The sequence below is a fragment of the Scyliorhinus torazame genome, chromosome 28, assembly GCF_047496885.1.
Source record: "Scyliorhinus torazame isolate Kashiwa2021f chromosome 28, sScyTor2.1, whole genome shotgun sequence".
Classification (NCBI taxonomy): Eukaryota; Metazoa; Chordata; class Chondrichthyes; order Carcharhiniformes; family Scyliorhinidae; genus Scyliorhinus; species Scyliorhinus torazame.
In genome coordinates, this window is record NC_092734.1 from 6,032,819 (window position 1) to 6,052,038 (window position 19,220).

The 19,220-nt window shown below is 43.9% G+C and overlaps 1 protein-coding gene across 1 annotated transcript in view; it reads left to right on the forward strand.

Moving 5' to 3' along the window:
• The window catches only part of myoz1a (myozenin 1a), a 36,862-nt gene extending 21,215 nt beyond the window's left edge, over positions 1-15,647 (forward strand). Inside the window, exons 4-6 of the mRNA XM_072491390.1 lie at positions 5,252-5,504; positions 7,902-8,094; positions 15,056-15,647. Coding sequence (XP_072347491.1) covers positions 5,252-5,504; positions 7,902-8,094; positions 15,056-15,287 — 678 coding nt within the window. The 3' untranslated portion in view covers positions 15,288-15,647. The remainder of the gene's footprint in view (positions 1-5,251; positions 5,505-7,901; positions 8,095-15,055) is intronic.
• Positions 15,648-19,220: the final 3,573 nt, after the last annotated feature.

Here is a 19,220-nt window from a genome sequence, read left to right on the forward strand (position 1 = left end):
AGACTAGATGGGATATTAAAGGATATGTGGAGCAAGTGGGAAGGTGAGACTAGAACGAGTTCCTTGCAAGAGAAAGCATTTTGATGTGACAGACCAAATGGCCTGTTATTTGTTTAACACTTTATACATCATGTAAATTTGACCAAGTTGAGAAGACACCAGATACAAGAGAGGAGCAAGAGGAGAAAGATGGGGCAATGACATTCGATTGGTGAGGATAAATGATGCTTGTCTGAGTGAATATTCCTGGAAAGATGAAGGAGTAAGAGAGCACCCAGATATTATTCAGGGAACCAGGTAAATAGAAAGCTAAACATAAGAAGGGGCCAAGTTAGCTGGATGACTAAGAGGAAAGACTGAGACAAGGAGATAATTGGAGCGTTTTGAAAGGCTATATGATAATTCAGGTCTGAATGTTTCCTGTTTTCTCCTCAATAATTCACGGATTGATTTCTATGGAACAAAATGGTTTCACACACTGCACAAATATACCGAACAAATACATTTATGAACTGTCACATACTTTAATCAGATTGCCAAACTGCTTGATTTTAATAAAAACACAAAATCTTTTACCTCTTCTCTTTTCACCATCCAAGGTCTCAAACACTCCTTCCAGTAGAAGCAGCAATATTCTTGTACTTCTTCAATTCTTTCAATCTAGTCTATTGTATTCACTGCTAACAAGATGGTCTCCTCGACACTCGGAAGACCAAACGCAAATTGAGTGACAGGTTTGCAGGAACATCTCCTCGGTTCGGTCTGAAAGCATGGTCCCCAGCTTCCGGTGCCATGTCATTTTAAATCTCCACCTTGCTGTCAGGCTGACAACTCTTTCCTTGACCTGCTGCACTGTTCCAGTGAAATTCAACACAGCCATGAGGAACAGCGCCTCATCTTTCACTTAGGCACTTTGCAACTTTCTGGACTGAACACTGAGTTCAATAATTTCAGAGGATCAACTCTGCTGTTTCATTTCATTTCCTTTTCTTTGCACATTTTGTTTTTTCTCTTATTTTTTCCCATTCAGTCAGAATTTACAGTGTAGAAGGAGGCCATTCGGCCCATCAAATCTGCACCAGCTCTTGGAAAGAGCACCCTACCCAAGGTCCGCACCTCCACCCTATCCCCATAACCCAGTAACCCCACCCAACACTTAAAGGCAATTTTGGACACTAAGGGCAATTTTGGACACTAAGGGCAATTTTATCATGGCCAATCTACCTAACCTGCACATCTTTGGACTGTGGGAGGAAACCGGCGCACCCGGAGGAAACCCACGCACACACGGGGAGAACGTGCAGACTCAACACAGACAGTGACCCTAGCCGGGAATCGAACCTGGAACCCTGGAGCTGTGAAGCAATTGTGCTATCCACAATGCTACCGTGCTGCCCAAAGTTTGGGCAGAGTTTGCAACAAGTGCAGCTGGAAGAATGGTGTAGCTGAGTTTGAAGTAAGCCCCCTGCCATACAGCTGCCGAGTTTGAATGATTGTGGAAAAATGATAAAAACAACTGCTGTGACCTAAAATTTGCTCCGTATCGCATTTTTAAGTTTAAAAAGCCAAGTAGCTGGCTCAAACGGCTTATTTTGAAGATTTCCTGAAGAATGGATTACTTTAAAGGGTCAGGCTGACGACTGCTGCCAGGGCCTGTCGAGGCCTGATGGGCAGGGAAGATGCAGTGAGAGAAGGACGGTCACTGCAGTGCCATCTTTCAGGAGGTAAAACAAAATCAAAGCTGTACACCCCTCTTACGTGAAATGGCCATGGATAGTAAATTAAAATCACCAGACCAGCTTGAGCTCATGCAAGGGCCAAAACAGATGCAACACTGGTGTCACAGAAAAGAAAATGTTGAGATTACAGTACATCAGGATTGGGCAGGAAATCAGTGGGGGTCCAAGTTAATACATTTTATGCTGAGTTGGGAAATTACCAATGAAACAATTCTAATGCCAGGCATTGATGAATCCTCAGCCAGCTTTGATAAGATATTAAAAGCTTTTGACAATGATTTTGATTTTCAAGTTGTGGAGCATGCAGAGCTTAAAATGAGGGAAAGAACATCTCAATAAAGCAACAAAAGGGCAAAATACAATATCCAAGCAAACCACATGGTGGTGGCAGACCATGTCAGTGCAAAGAATAATAAAAATCTTTATAGTCACAAGTAGGCTTACATTAACACCGCAATGAGGTTAGCGTGAAAAGCCATGCATGAGCTGAAGAGTTTAGTGCAGAGGAAAGATGAGGCTGAGAAGCAGCAAGAAGACAGAAACACAGATTGTTTAAACAGCAACAAACAGGAGGCAGTGCTGAGCCACCTGGCTCGATTGGAGATAAAATAGAAGAGCATTCCAAGCTGCAAGCAGGTAGGAAAGCCATGAGGAGGAATGACAGAACGAAAACAGGCGAAGACTTTGCTGGAGACAGACTTAGCCAACAGTGAAGGACAAGGACAACGCTCTGCTGCAGATGCTGAACGAAAAGACAAAAATTAGATCATGAAATGTAAATCCGATGCTAAAGATCATGGAACTAGAAGGACAAGCACGGGAAGCCTCAAACGCACTGAGAACCTTTGAGCTGTTGAAAAATGAAATGGCTGAAATGAAAATCAAGAATCCAAAATGGGAAGAACAGGTTGGACAGTTGCAAGGCAAATTAGAAGACCTCAGAAAGGAGCAATAAGAATCACAGAAAGAATAAACACAAGTAAAATCACAGAACGTGAGCTTGAAGGATAGCGCAGAGGAGTTAGGCTCTGTTAAGGGAAAACTGTTCAATTAGAGAACCAGCTTTCATGTATGGAAGACAAGTTTGCTAATGAAAGATAAGAACTGATCAGAACACTGGCATGTTGCTCACTGGAAGTAGAACACTTGAAAGGGGACTTGAAATGCTGAAATGATAACCTTGGAGATGCAAATTCAACTAAGATAGATCTTCAATTAGAGCTTGATGTAATTTCTTCAAAGTCTTCAAAGTCTCTATCAAGTATAATGAAACATGCCTGGAATGGGAGAAGGAATTATTCATGCATCAGAACAGTTGGTTGAATGCAGAGTTCACAGTCAATTCTTGAACTTCGATCCAATCTGAACCACATGAAAGATGATGTGCAATATAAAAGAGCAAATCTAAACTTTAAAAGCAGATAAGAAATATTCTTAGAAACAGATTGAGGATCTAATAGGTGAATGGGAAAACTCTTAAGGAGCAGTTAGTGACTATGGAAGAAATATTCCGAAAGGAAATGTATTCCCAGGTGAAGTTGTTAAGCTTGGATAAGGATTCCCCAAATAATTCTGAAACAAAGTCAACTGAACTCACCAGAGTGAATGAAAAGGTCAATAAGCTTGAAAAGAATTAGAAAAGAGAGCAAACAAATATTTAGATGAAACTGTGACGAGGTGGAATTGAAGGTTCCATTTTTGAAATGTTAATGTCTGGGAGGAACATGTCAGACCTCATGGGAAAAAAAACCACAAGCCCACTCAATGAATGAACAAAGTGAACATTCCCTCTGGAAGGAATGGGACCATGGAGTCCAACTCCAAAGGCAGCATAGTAGCACAGTGATTAGCACAGTTGCTTCACAGCTCCAGAGTTCCAGGTTCGATTCCTGGCTTGGGTCACTGTCTGTGCGGAGTCTGCACGTTCTCCCCGTGTCTGCGTGGGTTTCCTCCGGATGCTCCGGTTTTCTCCTACAGTCCAAACATGAGCAGGTTAGGTGGATTGGCCATGCTAAATTGCCCTTAGTGTCTAAAAAGGTTGGTGGGGTTACTGGGTTACGAGGATAGGGTAGAGGCGTGGGCTTAAGTAGGGTGCTCTTTCCAAGGGCCGGTGCAGACTCGATGGGCCGAATGTTCTCCTTCTGCACTGTAAATTCTATGATTCTATGATTCAAACAAAGCAGTTGGGTTGTCAATAAGGAGAAATTTAACTGCAAGGAGCTCAAAGAATTAGTCAGATAGAGCCAACCAGGTGCCTGAAGGACAGAGTGCATGATGTCAACTCCAAATTCAGAAAATCTGTCCAAAGCAACTGAGCCTACCGCTCCTCCCAACATGATCATAACAAGATCTGGAAGAATTGTCAAGACTCCAGAATTTATAACGTCAGAGATTTGAGGGGGATCAGGGAAGAAGAGGTAGCTTGAAAATATCATCTTGTAAGTATGATTGGATAATGACTTGGGGGAGGTATAGAATAAGGGTGTTCAGTGAATAGTGTGGGTCTGGAGAACAATATGATGTAGAGAGTCACATGACAGTGGACTGAGTACAGTAGAGTCTAGCAGAAGACAGAATACAGATAGTGCTGAGTTAAGGCTATACCATGGAGATGTATATAGCAATGAGTTGTTAAGAAACACTTAATGTTCAACCACACAAGCCTCCAGACCTCTTCATGAGACACAGAACAACCCCTTGCAACACACACACCCAACCTAGTTAAATATTTTGTTTCTTTGTCCTTTTTATCCCATCATCAATCCCCTTGGCCTTGGAAGACCAACACTTCTGCCATCCAATTTCTCATGCCTGCCGCCTTATCACAGGCCTTCCTTTTGTCCTTGTCCCACCTATCACCTGCTGAGAACCTATCATCTCTCTAACTTTTCCCAGTTGTGATGAAAGGTCAGTGACCTGAATCATTAACTCTCTCCACAGACGCTGCCTGACCTGCTGAGCATTTCCAGCATTTTCTGATTTTATTTCAGATTTCCAGCATTTGGAGTATTCTGCTTTTTACTTGATTTTCAAATTTTGTTTGGGGATTTTGGTGGAATGAAGAAACTATTTAATTGATACTTTTACCATGCATTGTAAACTGTTCCATCGATTGCGTTCTTCATCCAGTTTTCAGTCCCTGCACTTTCTCCATATTTCAGTTACCTTGCCCATTCTTCCATTATATCTCACAATATGTTTACTTCCAGGGTAATATCTTCTTTTAAACATTGTGTCTGGTTTTGCTTCTCTTGACTGTCATGGATGTTGACACCTTTTAACACATCCACATGTCAACCCATTGCTAAATCCTCCATAGCTTAGACTGAAGGTCTCATGAGAAACTGTGACCTTACTGAAGCTTTATATCGAATGGTTTGAAACACACTCGTCTAACAATCCAAATTCAATCAACCAATCAGAATCAGAATGGACATCTCCTGACCTCTGACCTGAGCGAACGCATAACTTCCACATATTTTATGTTTTTTCCCCTAATCTTTATTTCCTAGGACAACCTCCAGAGGTTTCTACCTGGCTCTGGTGTGGTACTGAAAACTGAGGCAGATGGCATCCAAGTATATGGACAAATGGGATCCGGAGACAGAAGTGGGTACAGTCGCTTTGGAACACATTCGAGGGGCACGGCACCAGCACCATACCCCAAACCTCAGCACCTTGCTGCTGTCTCTGGGATCACTGGGAAACACGGGAGTGGTCAAGTAGCTAACGGGATTGGAGGTCTTGAAGGTGGCGGAGATCAGGGTAAGTGTGTGAACAAGGTTAACTCTTTGAATACGTCACAGACTTAACAAAACGTCCTTGCTTTGTCTTGTCAATAATATTGGTCAACCTGATGCAGGAAGACAGTTGCAGTCTCTGAATGGGGTGCTGTTTACATAGACAGACTGCTTTTCTGGGAGAAATTAAAATGCAAATTGTAAATCCCATCTTGTACCTCGACACAGATTCAAGCAATGCACGAGAATAGAGAGGATTAGCAACCAAAGTAGACTCTTCTTTTGAATGTGCAGTTGGCATCATCACAGATGCTGTGATGTAGACCACCTACCTGCCAGGCCCAAGGCCCAGTCTGGGTGGGGGAGAATAAAGGATTGGGAGTAAAGGCCATAGCAGTTTTCTGGAGCCCTGAGAAGTATTCCTTAAGTCATGAAAGCTGCTCAAATTCAGGAATGCCCGTCACGAGCCTTGAATCGGGCAAACCAATTTAGAAGTGAATATTGAAATGAAGTCTGCTTTCATTTCCGGCAGCTACCAGGGCTGCCTAAAACACAAAGCCCTCAACCAAGTTAATAGCTACCTAAACTCTTGTACAGATAAGGCACAAAATTGATTATCGTTGTGCTTGATTTATACCCATTAAATAGCATCAAAAATGGTAAATTTTAAAATGTGTAAGTTTGGATCATAACAAAGGGGTCTTAAAAATGTTTATTTATGTGCCACCTTGCAAGATCACAGGACATCCCAGAGCATTGTACAGTCAATTAAGTACTTTTTTGAACTAATGTAGTGGCTAGATGAAACAAGTTCATATTTTTTCCAGGACAGCATCATATTTTTGACAGGATTTTTCTAGTTTGTTATTTGCAAAGGGGAAAGGTGAAGAAATTCTAAGGTTCCTACAAACTGATATCAAACAGCATGCAGATGTTTTTTTTAAAAGTTATTCTTGCGATGTGGGCATTGCTGGCTAGGACATGCCCAACCCGAGTTGTCGTGAGAAGATGGGTTGGACCTTCTCGCTGAAGCTCCCTCAGGATCCTGCGCCAGACCCATGAGAATGTTTCTCATTCAGCAATTACCTTCAATATCCCAGAGATAGGGAGAGAGAATAGGCCCAGGATCCCTCCTGTGTGGGGCCAGGATTAGTTTGAGCTGTGATGCACTACAGGAACTCACCAAGGCTCCTTAGACAGCACCTTCCAAACCCATGATCACTACCATCTAGAAGGACAAGAGCAGCAGATACCTGGGCACCCCACCACCTGGAGGTTCCCCTCCAAGTCACTCACCATCCTGATTTGGAAATATATCGCCGTTCCTTCACGGTCACTGGGTCAAGATCCTGGAACTCCCTCCCCAACAGCACTGCGGGTGTATGTACACCACATGGACTGCAATGGTTCAAGAAGGCAGCTCACCACCACCTTCTCAAGGGGTAATTAAGGATGGACAATAAATGCTGGTCTAGCCAGCAATGCCCACATCCCGTGAAAGAATTTTCTAAAGTCAGCTAGCCTCATTGTCATTTCATGTGCACCTCAGAACAAAGGAATAACTTCAGGAGAGGAATGAAAGAGGAGAAAACTGAAAAATACAACTTCCATTTGATTACAGCCCTTCTAAAATCCTCCATGGCTTAAGAGCAATGGAACAAAACTAAGTTTCAATTGAAAATAGTTGCCTTTCCATCACTGACCAATGTGCAGCACAAACTGATCGAGGTACAACGATAGGTGGAAAGCGAGATTAAGTTACGTTTGAGATGGGAAACTGAAATAAAGAATGGCATGCATACGGAAAATTAGGTTTCCCTGAGGCATTGGTCCAGAGATGACAGAACGTTTCGAGCACAGAAAGAGACCCATCGTGTCTGTACCAGGGAAAAACAAGTATCCCAGCCTAATCCCACTTTCCAGCATTTGTTCCATAGCCCTGCCAGTTACCACACTTGAGGTGATATCCTGAATGAGTTGAGGGTTACTGCCTCTAACACCTTCACGGCAGCGAGTTCCAGATCCCTAGCATCCTCTGGGGGAAAAAAATAAATTCTTCATCTCCCCTCTAATCTTTCTACCAATCACTTTAAATCTATACCCCCTCATCACTGACATCTCTGCTAAAGTAAACAGGCCCTACCCACCCACTCTATCCAGGCCCCTCACATCTTTGTACATCTGAAGCTAATCTGCACTGGGGAACAAACCCAACCTCCAATCTTTCCTCATCGCTGCAATCTTCCAGTCCTAGCAACATCCTGGTAAATGTGCAGAGTGGTGACTGCACGGTGTGTTTGTACAATCAACAATGTTAGCCTTTTGTCACTGTTCTGTGATCAGAGATAACCCTGTTATAACGCAAAGAAAGGTCTTCACTTTCGCAGCCATGGCTGTTGAGTCTCTATTTCCTTGTTTGCAGGTGGAGTTGATGGTGGGAAGGGAGCTGGAGGAGCTGGAGGAGTTGGGAAGAAGCACATTACAGTATTGAAAACTTATGTGTCACCCTGGGAGCAGGCCATGGGTAATGATCCTGTGCTGAAGGCGACGATGAGTTCACACATGGAGTCTCCATCTGCTCCAGGCATGCTCCGTTTTTATAAATCCTTCAACAGGTGAGATTCCTGCCCCAAGAGAACAGAATGAGTTTGAGTTCCACAGCGGGTCCATTTTCCTCTCCCGGCCCACCCCTCACCCCTATTGGTTATCTGCTGGTTGGGTCACCCGCAGCTTCTATGAAATGGAAACCGGGTAGATTGGCCAAGTGATACATTCTGGTTAGAGGGTCCCCTGGGGGCGAAGGTGAACATTAAAATTAATTCCACACAGATAAATGGCACCATTTGATGGGTGATGGGGAACCGGGACAGGAACAGGCTCACACAAACTGGGCAATCCGCGATTTCTCAGTCAATTGTCGAAGATTGCGAATATATGTCCTGTCAAGTTTAGATGAAACCTTCTTAATAACTTCTAACCAAATCTTCCCCCCAGTTCCGTGAAGCGCAAGGTTAGAGGAGCATCATTGCCACTCAGTGAAGTTTCTATTGCTGGATCTGAAATTGAAGGGAAACCCTCAAAGCAACTTGCAGTTTAATGGAGTACACCAATAAAGAGGTGACATGAATTAGTTCCACCAGACCATCACCTCATGGCTCACTGGCATGTTTACCCCAAGCTGTGTGACTGCACAGTAACCCGCTCAGATCACACACATGTCCACCCACATGCCGCATTAAACACGTCGCCTGCTGCATAAGTAAAACCTGGGTGATGTTGTTCACAGGCTTCTATAAATAAATAAGAATTTGAATTAAATATAACTTGCTGCTGTTAGTGGAAGCACTAAAGCATCTCTTTCTCGGGGACACTGGGTTGGGATCACTTTCCCAGCCTCGTCTCGGCTCCAGAATGGAGTTGCTGAAGGAAATTAAGGAATTTCTACAAAATTAATTTGTTATATGGGGTACAGAACGAGGAAAGGCAGAGATCAAAAATGGCACTTTTACTCACCCCACTTGAAATATGCTATAGAGCAATAATACACAACAGAGGTCTTCATCTTCAGTGGGAGGTCAATGAGCGAATTGAAATGTCTTCAGCATTGGTAAGAGAAAGCTTTGATCCTTTTCCACAGAGAGTAATGAAGTGACAGAGAGGTTGATGAAGGTAGTGCAGATGCTTTCTATAAATGGACTTTCAAAAGGCATTCGATAATTGTACCCCACAATGGGTTCTTTGAAAATTGGAAGCTCTGGCATTGAAGGGACGGTGGGGACTTGCACATAAGTCGGCTCAGAGATAGAATGTTGTCCTGATTGGAGAGAAGGATGCAAGGGTCTTCTGGGATCCGTATTAGGATCATTGCCTTTCTTGTTCGACATACACAAGCTGGGTTGGGCATTGGGAACAGAATTTCAACATTTGCAGAGGATACAAAACTCGGCAAAGTAGCAAATAGTGAGGAGGATAGTTACGGATATGAGGAGACTGACTGGTGATATGGGCAAATACACGATCAATGTCATTTATTGTAGAAAGTGTGAAGTACAGAAGTACATAAGAACATAAGAACATAAGAACTAGGAGCAGGAGTAGGCCATCTGGCCCCTCGAGCCTGCTCCACCATTCAATGAGATCCTGGCTGATCTTTTGTGGACTCAGCTCCACTTTCCGGCCCGAACACCATAACCCTTAATCCCTTTATTCTTCAAAAAACTACCTATCTTTATCTTGAAAACATTTAATGAAGGAGCCTCTACTGCTTCACTGGGCAAGGAATTCCATAGATTCACAACCCTTTGGGTGAAGAAGTTCCTCCTAAACTCAGTCCTAAATCTACTTCCCCTTATTTTGAGGCTATGCCCCCTAGTTCTGCTTTCACCCGCCAGTGGAAACAACCTGCCCGCATCTATCCTATCTGTTCCCTTCATAATTTTATATGTTTCTATAAGATCCCCCCTCATCCTTCTAAATTCCAACGAGTACAGTCACAGTCTACTCAACCTCTCCTCGTAATCCAACCCCTTCAGCTCTGGGATTAACCTAGTGAATCTCCTCTGCACACCCTCCAGTGCCAGTACGTCCTTTTGTAGTAAGGAGACTAAAACTGAACACAATACCCCAGGTGTGGCCTCACTAACACCTTATACAATTGCAGCATAACCTCCCTCGTCTTAAACTCCATCCCTCTAGCAATGAAGGACAAAATTCCATTTGCCTTCTTAATCACCTGTTGCATCTGTAAACCAACTTTTTGTGACTCATGCACTAGCACACCCAGGTCTCTCTGCACAGCAGCATGTTTTAATATTTTATCATTTAAATAATAATCCCTTTTGCTGTTATTCCTACCAAAATGGATAACCTCACATTTGTCAACATTGTATGCCATCTGCCAGACCCTAGCCCATTCACTTAGCCTATCCAAATCCCTCTGCAGACTTCCAGTATCCTCTGCACTTTTTGCTTTACCACTCATCTTAGTGTCGTCTGCAAACTTGGACACATTGCCCTTGGTCCCCAACTCCAAATGATCTATGTAAATTGTGAACAATTGTGGGCCCAACCCTGAGGGACACCACTAGCTACTGATTGCCAACCAGAGAAACACCCATTAATCCCCGCTCTTTGCTTTCTATTAATTAACCAATCCTCTATCTATGCCACTACTTTACCCTTAATGCCATGCATCTTTATCCTATGCAGCAGCCTTTTGTGTGGCACCTTGTCAAAGGCTTTCTGGAAATCCAGATATACCACATCCGTTGGCTCCCCGTTATCTACCGCACTGGTAATGTCCTCAAAAAATTCCACTAAATTAGTTAGGCACGACCTGCCCTTTATGAACCCATGCTGCGTCTGCCCAATGGGACAATTTCCATCCAGATGCCTCGCTATTTCTTCCTTGATGATAGATTCCAGCATTTTCCCTACTACCGAAGTTAAGCTCACTGGCCTATAATTACCCGCTTTCTGCCTACCTCCTTTTTTAAACAGTGGTGGCACATTTGCTAATTTCCAATCCGCCGGGACCACCCCAGAGTCTAGTGAATTTTGGTAAATTATCACTCGTGCATTTGCAATTTCCCTAGCCATCTCTGTTAGCACTCTGGCATGCATTCCATCAGCGCCAGGAGACTTTTCTACCTTGAGCCCCATTAGCTTGCCCATCACTACCTCCTTAGTGATAACAATCCTCTCAAGTCCTCTCAGTCCTCACCTGTCATAACCTCATTTCTATCAGTCACTGGCATTTGTGTCTTCCACTGTGAAGACCGACCCAAAAAAACCTGTTCAGTTCCTCAGCCATTTCCTCATATCCCATTATTAAATCTCCCTTAACATCCTCTAAAGGACCAATATTTACCTCAGCCACTCTTTTTTGTTTTATATATTTGCAGAAACTTTTACTATCTGTTTTTATATTCTGAGCAAGTTTACTCTCATAATCTATCTTACTCTTCTTCATAGCTTTTTTAGTAGCTTTCTGTTGCCCCCTAAAGATTTCCCAGTCCTCTAGTCTCCCACTAATTTTTGCCACTTTGTATGCTTTTTCCTTCAATTTGATACTCTCCCTTATTTCCTAAGATACCCACGATCGATTTTCCCTCTTTCTACCGTCCTTTCTTTTTGTTGGTATAAACCTTTGCTGAGCACTGTGAAAAATCACTTGGAAGGTTCTCCACTGTTCCTCAACTGGTTCACCATAAAGTCTTTGCTCCCAGGTTACCTTCGCTAGTTCTTCTCTCATCCCATTGTAATCTCCTTTGTTTAAGCACAAAACACTAGTGTTTGATTTTATCTTCTCACCCTCCATCTGTATTTTAAATTCCACCATATTGTGATCGCTCCTTCCGAGAGGATCCCTAACTATGAGATCATGAATCAATCCTGTCTCATTAGACAGGACCAGATCTAGGACCGCTTGTTCCCTCATAGGTTCCATTACATACTGTTCTAGGAAACTATCGCGGATACGTTCTATAAACTCCTCCTCAAGGCTGCATTGACCGACCTGGTTAAACCAATCGACATGTAGATTAAAATCCCACATGATAACTGCTGTACCATTTCTCCATGCATCCGTTATTTTTTTGTTTATTGCCTGCCCCACCATAATGTTACTATTTGGTGGCCTATAGACTACTCCGATCAGTGGCTTTTTCGCCTTACTAGTCCTGATTTCCACCCAAATGGATTCAACCTTATCCTCCATAGCACCAATGTCATCCCTTACTGTTGCCCGGATGTCATCCTTAAATAACAGAGCTACACCACCTCCCTTACCATCCACTCTGTCCTTCCGAATAGTTTGATACCCTCGGATATTTAACTCCCAGTCGTGACCATCCTTTAACCATGTTTCAGTAATGGCCACTAAATCATAGTCATTCACGATGATTTGCACCATCAACTCATTTACCTTATTCCGAATACTACGAGCATTCAGGTAAAGTACACTTATGTTGGCTTTTTTACCTCTGTTTTGAATCTTAAGTGATGCAGTTTGGGGAAAATAACATGGAGTCAGAGGCAGCAACATCTGAATGGTTTTGAAGGAAGGATGTGGTGAAAGAACAGAGGGACCTGGGGATACATATTCACCGATATTTGAAGGTGGCAGGGCAGTTAGGAAAAGGTATGGGATACATGACTTTGTAAACAGGGGCATTACATACCAAAACAAGAAGTCGTGCTCAACATTACAAACCACTGGCTACCTCAGCTGGATGCAGCATGTGCATCATTCTGGGCACCACACTTTGGGAAAAATGTCAAGACCCTGGGCTCCGGTATGAAGGAGGATTATCAGGAAGATATCAGGTATGAGTGGCTCCACCTCAGTGGAGAGATTGGAGAAATGGAGGCTGCTCCTCAGAGCTGATACAGAGGGACTGGTAGAGAAATGTAACATTGCGGGGGGTTTTGATGAAATGAAAATCGCTTATTGTCACAAGTCGGCTTCAATGAAATTACTGTGAAAAGCCCCTAGTCGCCACATTCCGGCACCTGTTCGGGGAGGCTGGTACGGGAATTGAACCGTGCTGCTGGCCTGCCTTGGTCTGCTTTCAAAACCAGCAGTTTAGCCCAGTGTGCTAAACCAGCCCCTAATAGACTCAGTAGAGAAACCATCACCCCATACAAAGAAAAATTCATCCAAGTGAAACATATAAAATTGGGAGGAATAGTCCATGAGATTAAAACATTCCCAATTGAAGACTATAAACATGTGTTTGTTTCTCATCTCCATCAAATACCAGATCAAACACCGCCGACAGCCAATATAAAACTCAGATAGATACATTGCTCCAGCCCACAGTCAAGAAAATGACAGTGATGAAAAATAAACATTGAATGGATTAAATAAACAAAGAACAGACAATGATAGTGTGATGCCCTTGGAGATGCACATTTGTGTCGGAATTAGCACAGCATCTTGCACTTGGCTTCCACCAGCGGTGGCTCTTAGTGAGTGGGACCTATAATAAGTGCATCTTATTCAGCTGTGGGATATATCGTAAAGAAGACTTGGTCAGAATTGGGAGCCATAAAACCAGCCAGTTGTAGGGCATGTGCTCTTTCTGCTCAGATATACAAAGCACTCCCTATCCAGGGGGCGAGTTGCAGGGATATTGCGCAGGTGACTGCATCCTTATTCGATTTATTGGGAAAAGGTTGCAGAATAGCTGAGACATAAAGTCTCATTACTGAGCCATGTAGACCAGCAGAAGCTGAAGCCATGGCCCATAATCTATCCCCTCTCAGCGGAACCATATCGGATTCGTGACTCCTGCTGAGCACTGGGATTTATCAAATGTTAATTGAGAAGAGGTTTGGGCTCCATTCCAACTTGCTCCGTATTTGTCGTCGAGCTCCACACGCCAGTTATCGGAACGTCGGAAAGGTACCGGGCAGTAAGCAGTGCCTCGGGGAAAATCTGCATTTTCACGGGGAGGAAACATTGAAGAGTTCAATGGAGGGTCAAATGATCAAACGAGTTGGGGTATCACTGCTAGAATCAAGGGGTGGGGGTGAGTGTCACTGCTAGAATAAGTGCTGGGGGTGGGGGTGAGTATCACTGCTCGAATAAAGGGTGGGGGTGGGGATGAGTGTCACTGCTCGAATAAGGGCTGGGGATGGGGGTGAGTGTCACTGCTAGAATAAGTGCTGGGGGTGGGGGTGAGTATCACTGCTCGAATAAGGGGTGGGGGTGGGGATGAGTGTCACTGCTCGAATAAGGGCTGGGGGTGGGGATGAGTGTCACTGCTCGAATAAGGGCTGGGGGGATGAGTGTCACTGCTCGAATAAGGGGTGGGGGTGGGGGTGAGTGTCACTGCTCGAATAAGGGCTGGGGGGTGGGGGTGAGTGTCACTGCCAGAATCAAGGGGAGGGGGCCCATTTTGTGTGGCTTGCACATGTTTGCTGCCAATCGAAAAATGTTTATGTTGCAGTTTTTGTTGTTTACCAGTTCTCAAACAGCTGCCAGTCTATAAGCTGTCCTGTTACAGAGTCAGCCTGACCAGGAACCTGCCTGGCCATTTGACTGGAAGGTGTTCTGTGATTCAAGTGCCTGCAGCTTGAGTGGCCAGTGTCCACATTATAATTCTCCCTCCCCCCCCCCAAAATAAATCTTGTCAAAATAACACAGGGTCCGTTTTCGGTGCCCAAAAAGACGGCAAGAGTTTGGACTCCCCAATGTCTCTGGGAGGTGTACGTGACCTGATTAACTTTCTTAAATTAGTCAGTTGCTCTGAGACTTGATACGGCCCCGACACTAGATCCTGCATTCGGTTCTGAAATCTCTATCGACATTCTTCCAGTCAAACTTGTCTTAGTCAAAGAGCTGCAGTCCCCTTGAAGAAGCAAACACTTTCAGAGAAATCTGAGCTCCATTTCTGATTAAACAAGAAAAAACTTCACCAATGACAGCGTAAATTCAATGGCCGAGTTGCTTCACGGGGAGATTGACGGTATAATTCCGAAAAAGGGGGGAAGAAAGGCTGGTTCTGCTTCTAAAGCGACGTTCAGTATTGTAACTTAAAATTGAACTAGTGTTCTAAAAATCCTTTCCAGAACTGCCATGCCATTTGGAGGGTTTGAAAAGGCAGCCAAGCTGATGACTTTTCAGCTCCCGGAATTTGATACAGCTCCTCCCGAACCTGAACCCGTGGTCGTGTTCCACCAAGATATCAGCTGCCGGCCAAACTTTAACAGGACCCCTCTGGGCTGGACTCCAATGAGCACAGATTCTTTGGTTAACCTTGGAGTAGATCTTGAGTTCAACGCTGAAACTGATGACCTGTAAGAGGCTTGGGCGAGCAGCTGATTTGTTTGAAGCGCTCGTTTGGCCTTAGCTCAGGAGCATTAGAAATGACATTTGGCTTGAATCATCAGTGTATCAATGTGTAGTCTTTAAAAGCTGATGGCTTCTCAAAACCTCTTCCCTCACCCATTACTGACACATTTTGCTACTTTCCTCAAATACTGATCTAGAGCAGGTTTCAGGTTCCTGTTACAATTGCAGTTTGCATTGTGTAAGGAAGAGTAAACAGCAAAACGTGATCAAGAAAGATTTTTGGCTTGGATGTCTCTGAGGCAATAATGTTATCAGGCAACTATTTTCTAAACAAAATAAAAAGCTAACAAAAAATATTGACTGTATTTAATTCCTTGCATGTGAAACATTGGGATGGCATGGTGGTTAGCACTGCTGCTTCACAGCGCCAGGGACCCGGGTTCAATTCTGGCCTTGGGTCACTGTCTGTGCGGAGTCTGCACGTTCTCCCTGTTTCTGCGTGGGTTTCCTCCGGGTGCTCTGGTTTTCTCCCACAGTCCAAAGATGTGCGGGTTACGTGGATTGGCTGTGCTAAATTTCCCCTAGGTGGGATTGCACGGATGGGGCGGGGAGTGGGTCTATGTGGGGTGCTCTTTCGGAGGGTCAGTGCAGACCTGATGAGCCGGGTGGTCTCCTTCTGCATTGTACTGATTCTACAAAACTTGTAAATCAGTGTTCACAAATTTGCACTTGATGTATCGAATCCAGTCAGTCACCCAGGACATAGCACTCTCAGTCAAACACCAACAACTGAAAGTTTTATTTACATAGTGCTTTAGTTGTAGTAAAACATCCCAGGTCAAACAAAATCTAACACTGAACCACATGTGGAGATATTAGGGCTAATGACCAAATGTTTGCTCAGAGGTTGGTTTGAAGGAACATCCCTTAAAGGAAGAAAACAAGGCAGAGAGCTGGGGGAGCGAGGGGATGACAGAAATTCTGGCCTTGACAGTGGAAGGCATAGCTGTCAATGGTAGAGTGAATTAATATTAAGGATATTCTGGAGTCCAGAATTGGAGGTTTGACAGATATCTCAGAGGGTTACGAGGTTGGAGGAGGTTAGAGATAAAGAGAGGAAATGCCATGGAGTGATTTGAAAACAAGGATGACATGGTTGTTTAACCAGGATGCAATATAGGTGGAGGCAGTGGCATAATGGTATTGTCGCTGGACTAAGGACCCAAAATACTCTGGGGTCCCAGGTTCCAATCCTGCCTCTGCTGATGGTGATATTTGAATTCAATAAAAATCTGGAATTAAAAAGTCTCGTGATGACCCTGGTCAATTGTTGAAAAAGCCCATCTGGTTCATTAATGTCCTTCAGGGAAAGAAATCTGCTGTCCTTACCTGGTCTGGCCTTCATGTGACTCCAGACCCACAGCAATGTGGTTGACTTTTAACCTCCAATTAGGGATGGGTAATTAAAAAAAATGTTTTTAATGGGTGACAGTGAGGACAAGGGCAGATTTTGGAAAACCACAAGGTTTTGAAGTGGAAAAGTTGGCTGAAGGTTTCGGCAGCTGAGGAGCTGAGGCAAAGGTGATGTTCGGTAGATATAAATGGCAATCTTAATGAGTATTGTGCAGCTGTGATCACTACAGCCATTGGAATCACTGTTTGGAATCACCGATTAATCACAGGTTGACTCAATTTTTCATAGAATCCCTAAAGTGCAGAAGGAGGCCATTCTGCCCATCAAGTTTGCTCTGACCCTTCCCTAGGCCCACTCCCCCGCCCTATCCCCATAACGTACCTAACCGTTGGATGCCAAGGGGCAATTTATCATGGCCAATCCACCTAACTTGCATATCTTTGGACTGTGGGAGGAAACCAGAGCTCCCGGAGGAAACCCACGCACACACGGGGAGAACGTGCAGACTCCACACAGACAGTCACCCAAAGCTGGAATTGAACCCGGGTCCCTGGTGCTGTGAGGCAGCAGTGCTAACCACTGTGCCGCCCACATGTACAACTTTAACAGAACATCCTTCACAGAAACATAATATAGGTGAATGTATTTTGTTTGTATATTTACTGAACAAAAATCTACTACCATACAATAATTAAGGAGGCAAAGTACCCAAAGCCCAATAAAGCTATGGAACACTCTTCATACGCATGCAAATATGAACATTGATATTACATGTCCAACAAGATGGCTCTTACATAATTTATGCTCAAATGGAATGTCAGAAATGCAATTAACCTTAAGGCTGCTCAGTGGAAACACTTAAACATTTTTTTTTTTAAATTTAGAGTGCCCAATTCATTCTTTCCAATTCAGGGGCAATTTAGTGCGGCCAATCCACCTACCCTGCACACCTTTGGGTTGTGGGGTGAAACCTATGCAAACACGGGGAGAATGTGCAAACTCCACATAGACAGTGACCCAGAGCCGGGATCGAACCTGGGACCTCAGCACCATGACGCAGCAGTGCTAACCCACTGCGCCACCGTGCTGCCCCCAGTGGAAACACTCTTGTCTCTTGTTTCTGAGTCAGAGGTTACAGGTTTAAGCCCTGAGAGTGTAACCTGACCTGAGTCTTCCCTGCAGGGTTATTCAATTATCTGATGTGTTAGCTTTCAAGTGAAATGTTATATTGAGTTCCTGTCTGCCCCTTCAGGTGTAAGTTCCCATGGTTCTTTTTTGAAACAAGGCACACAAGCTCCTCAGTTATCTATTAATCTCTCAACTAGCACCATCAAAACAGACTGGGGGGAGGGGGATGCAATTGTCCTTGAGCGATAGGACAATGAGGGTGATCATAATTGCTCTCCCTGTTTACACCCCATCACTGTTGCTCAAGATCAATTTTGCTCAGAGAAGGGGGAATGTGAAAGATAAACATGGATGAGGAAAACCCAAGTATTACAGGTGAGGGGATATGACCACATCCATGTGCTTCCAACAAATTTATTTGTTTGACAATCACTGTAAAAAAAAGCTTCTCTGAAGGAGAAGTAATGTTTTACAGCAAGTTGATCACTGAAGAATAATCTTCAGAAGGAGAATGAAAGAAGTAAAAGTAAGTGCTGGGAAACGGCTGTGTATTGAGAAAACACAATTAATATTGTGAACCTCTCAAACAAATCAGTTCCCTTTGGCGTTTGTTTCAATATTCTGCTACCCAAGTGACTTGGGACCTTATTGTTTTGATTGAGAATTTCAGGTGCAGCATGCAGTCCCAATGCACAGGACATTCTCAAGCTTGAGCTGGGCGATAGGTGGGGTATAAATGAGAGCGAGAGGACAGATGGGGAAAAGGAAACACTCAAAGGTGTTTGAGGAACCATGTCAGACATTGGAACATCCATACACAACGCTGCGATGTCTATAAAAGGTGCTCCTGACAAACCTTATATAGTTCAATGAGAGGTAAATGATGAGAGGCTGGGTAAACTGGTCTTACATTCTCTGAGGCTTAGAAGGATGAAGGGCGATCTCACTGAAACCTACAAAATTCTGAGGGGGTTTGATATGGTGGACAAAATTGTTTCCATTGGGCAGGGAATTTAAATCCTGGGGTCACAGTCTCAGGATAAGGGGACAATCATTTAGGACTGAGATGAGGGGAAATTACTTGCCTCAATGGGTGAAATTTTCTAGCCTAGAGAGCTATGGATGCTCCATTATTGAATATATTTAAGGATTGGATTGGATTTGTTGATTGTCACGTGTGCCGAGGTACAGTGAAAAGAATTGTCTGCGTAGTATCTTGAGAAAGTTTAGGTGCTGTTGTGCTTTCTTGGTCGTAGTGTTGACGTGGGTGGACAGGACAGATTGTTGGTGATGTGCACACCTAGGAATTTGAAGCTAAGCTGCTAACCATCTCCACCTCAACACCATTGATGCAAACAAGGGTGTGTATGATACTTTGCTTCCTGAAGTCAATGACCAGC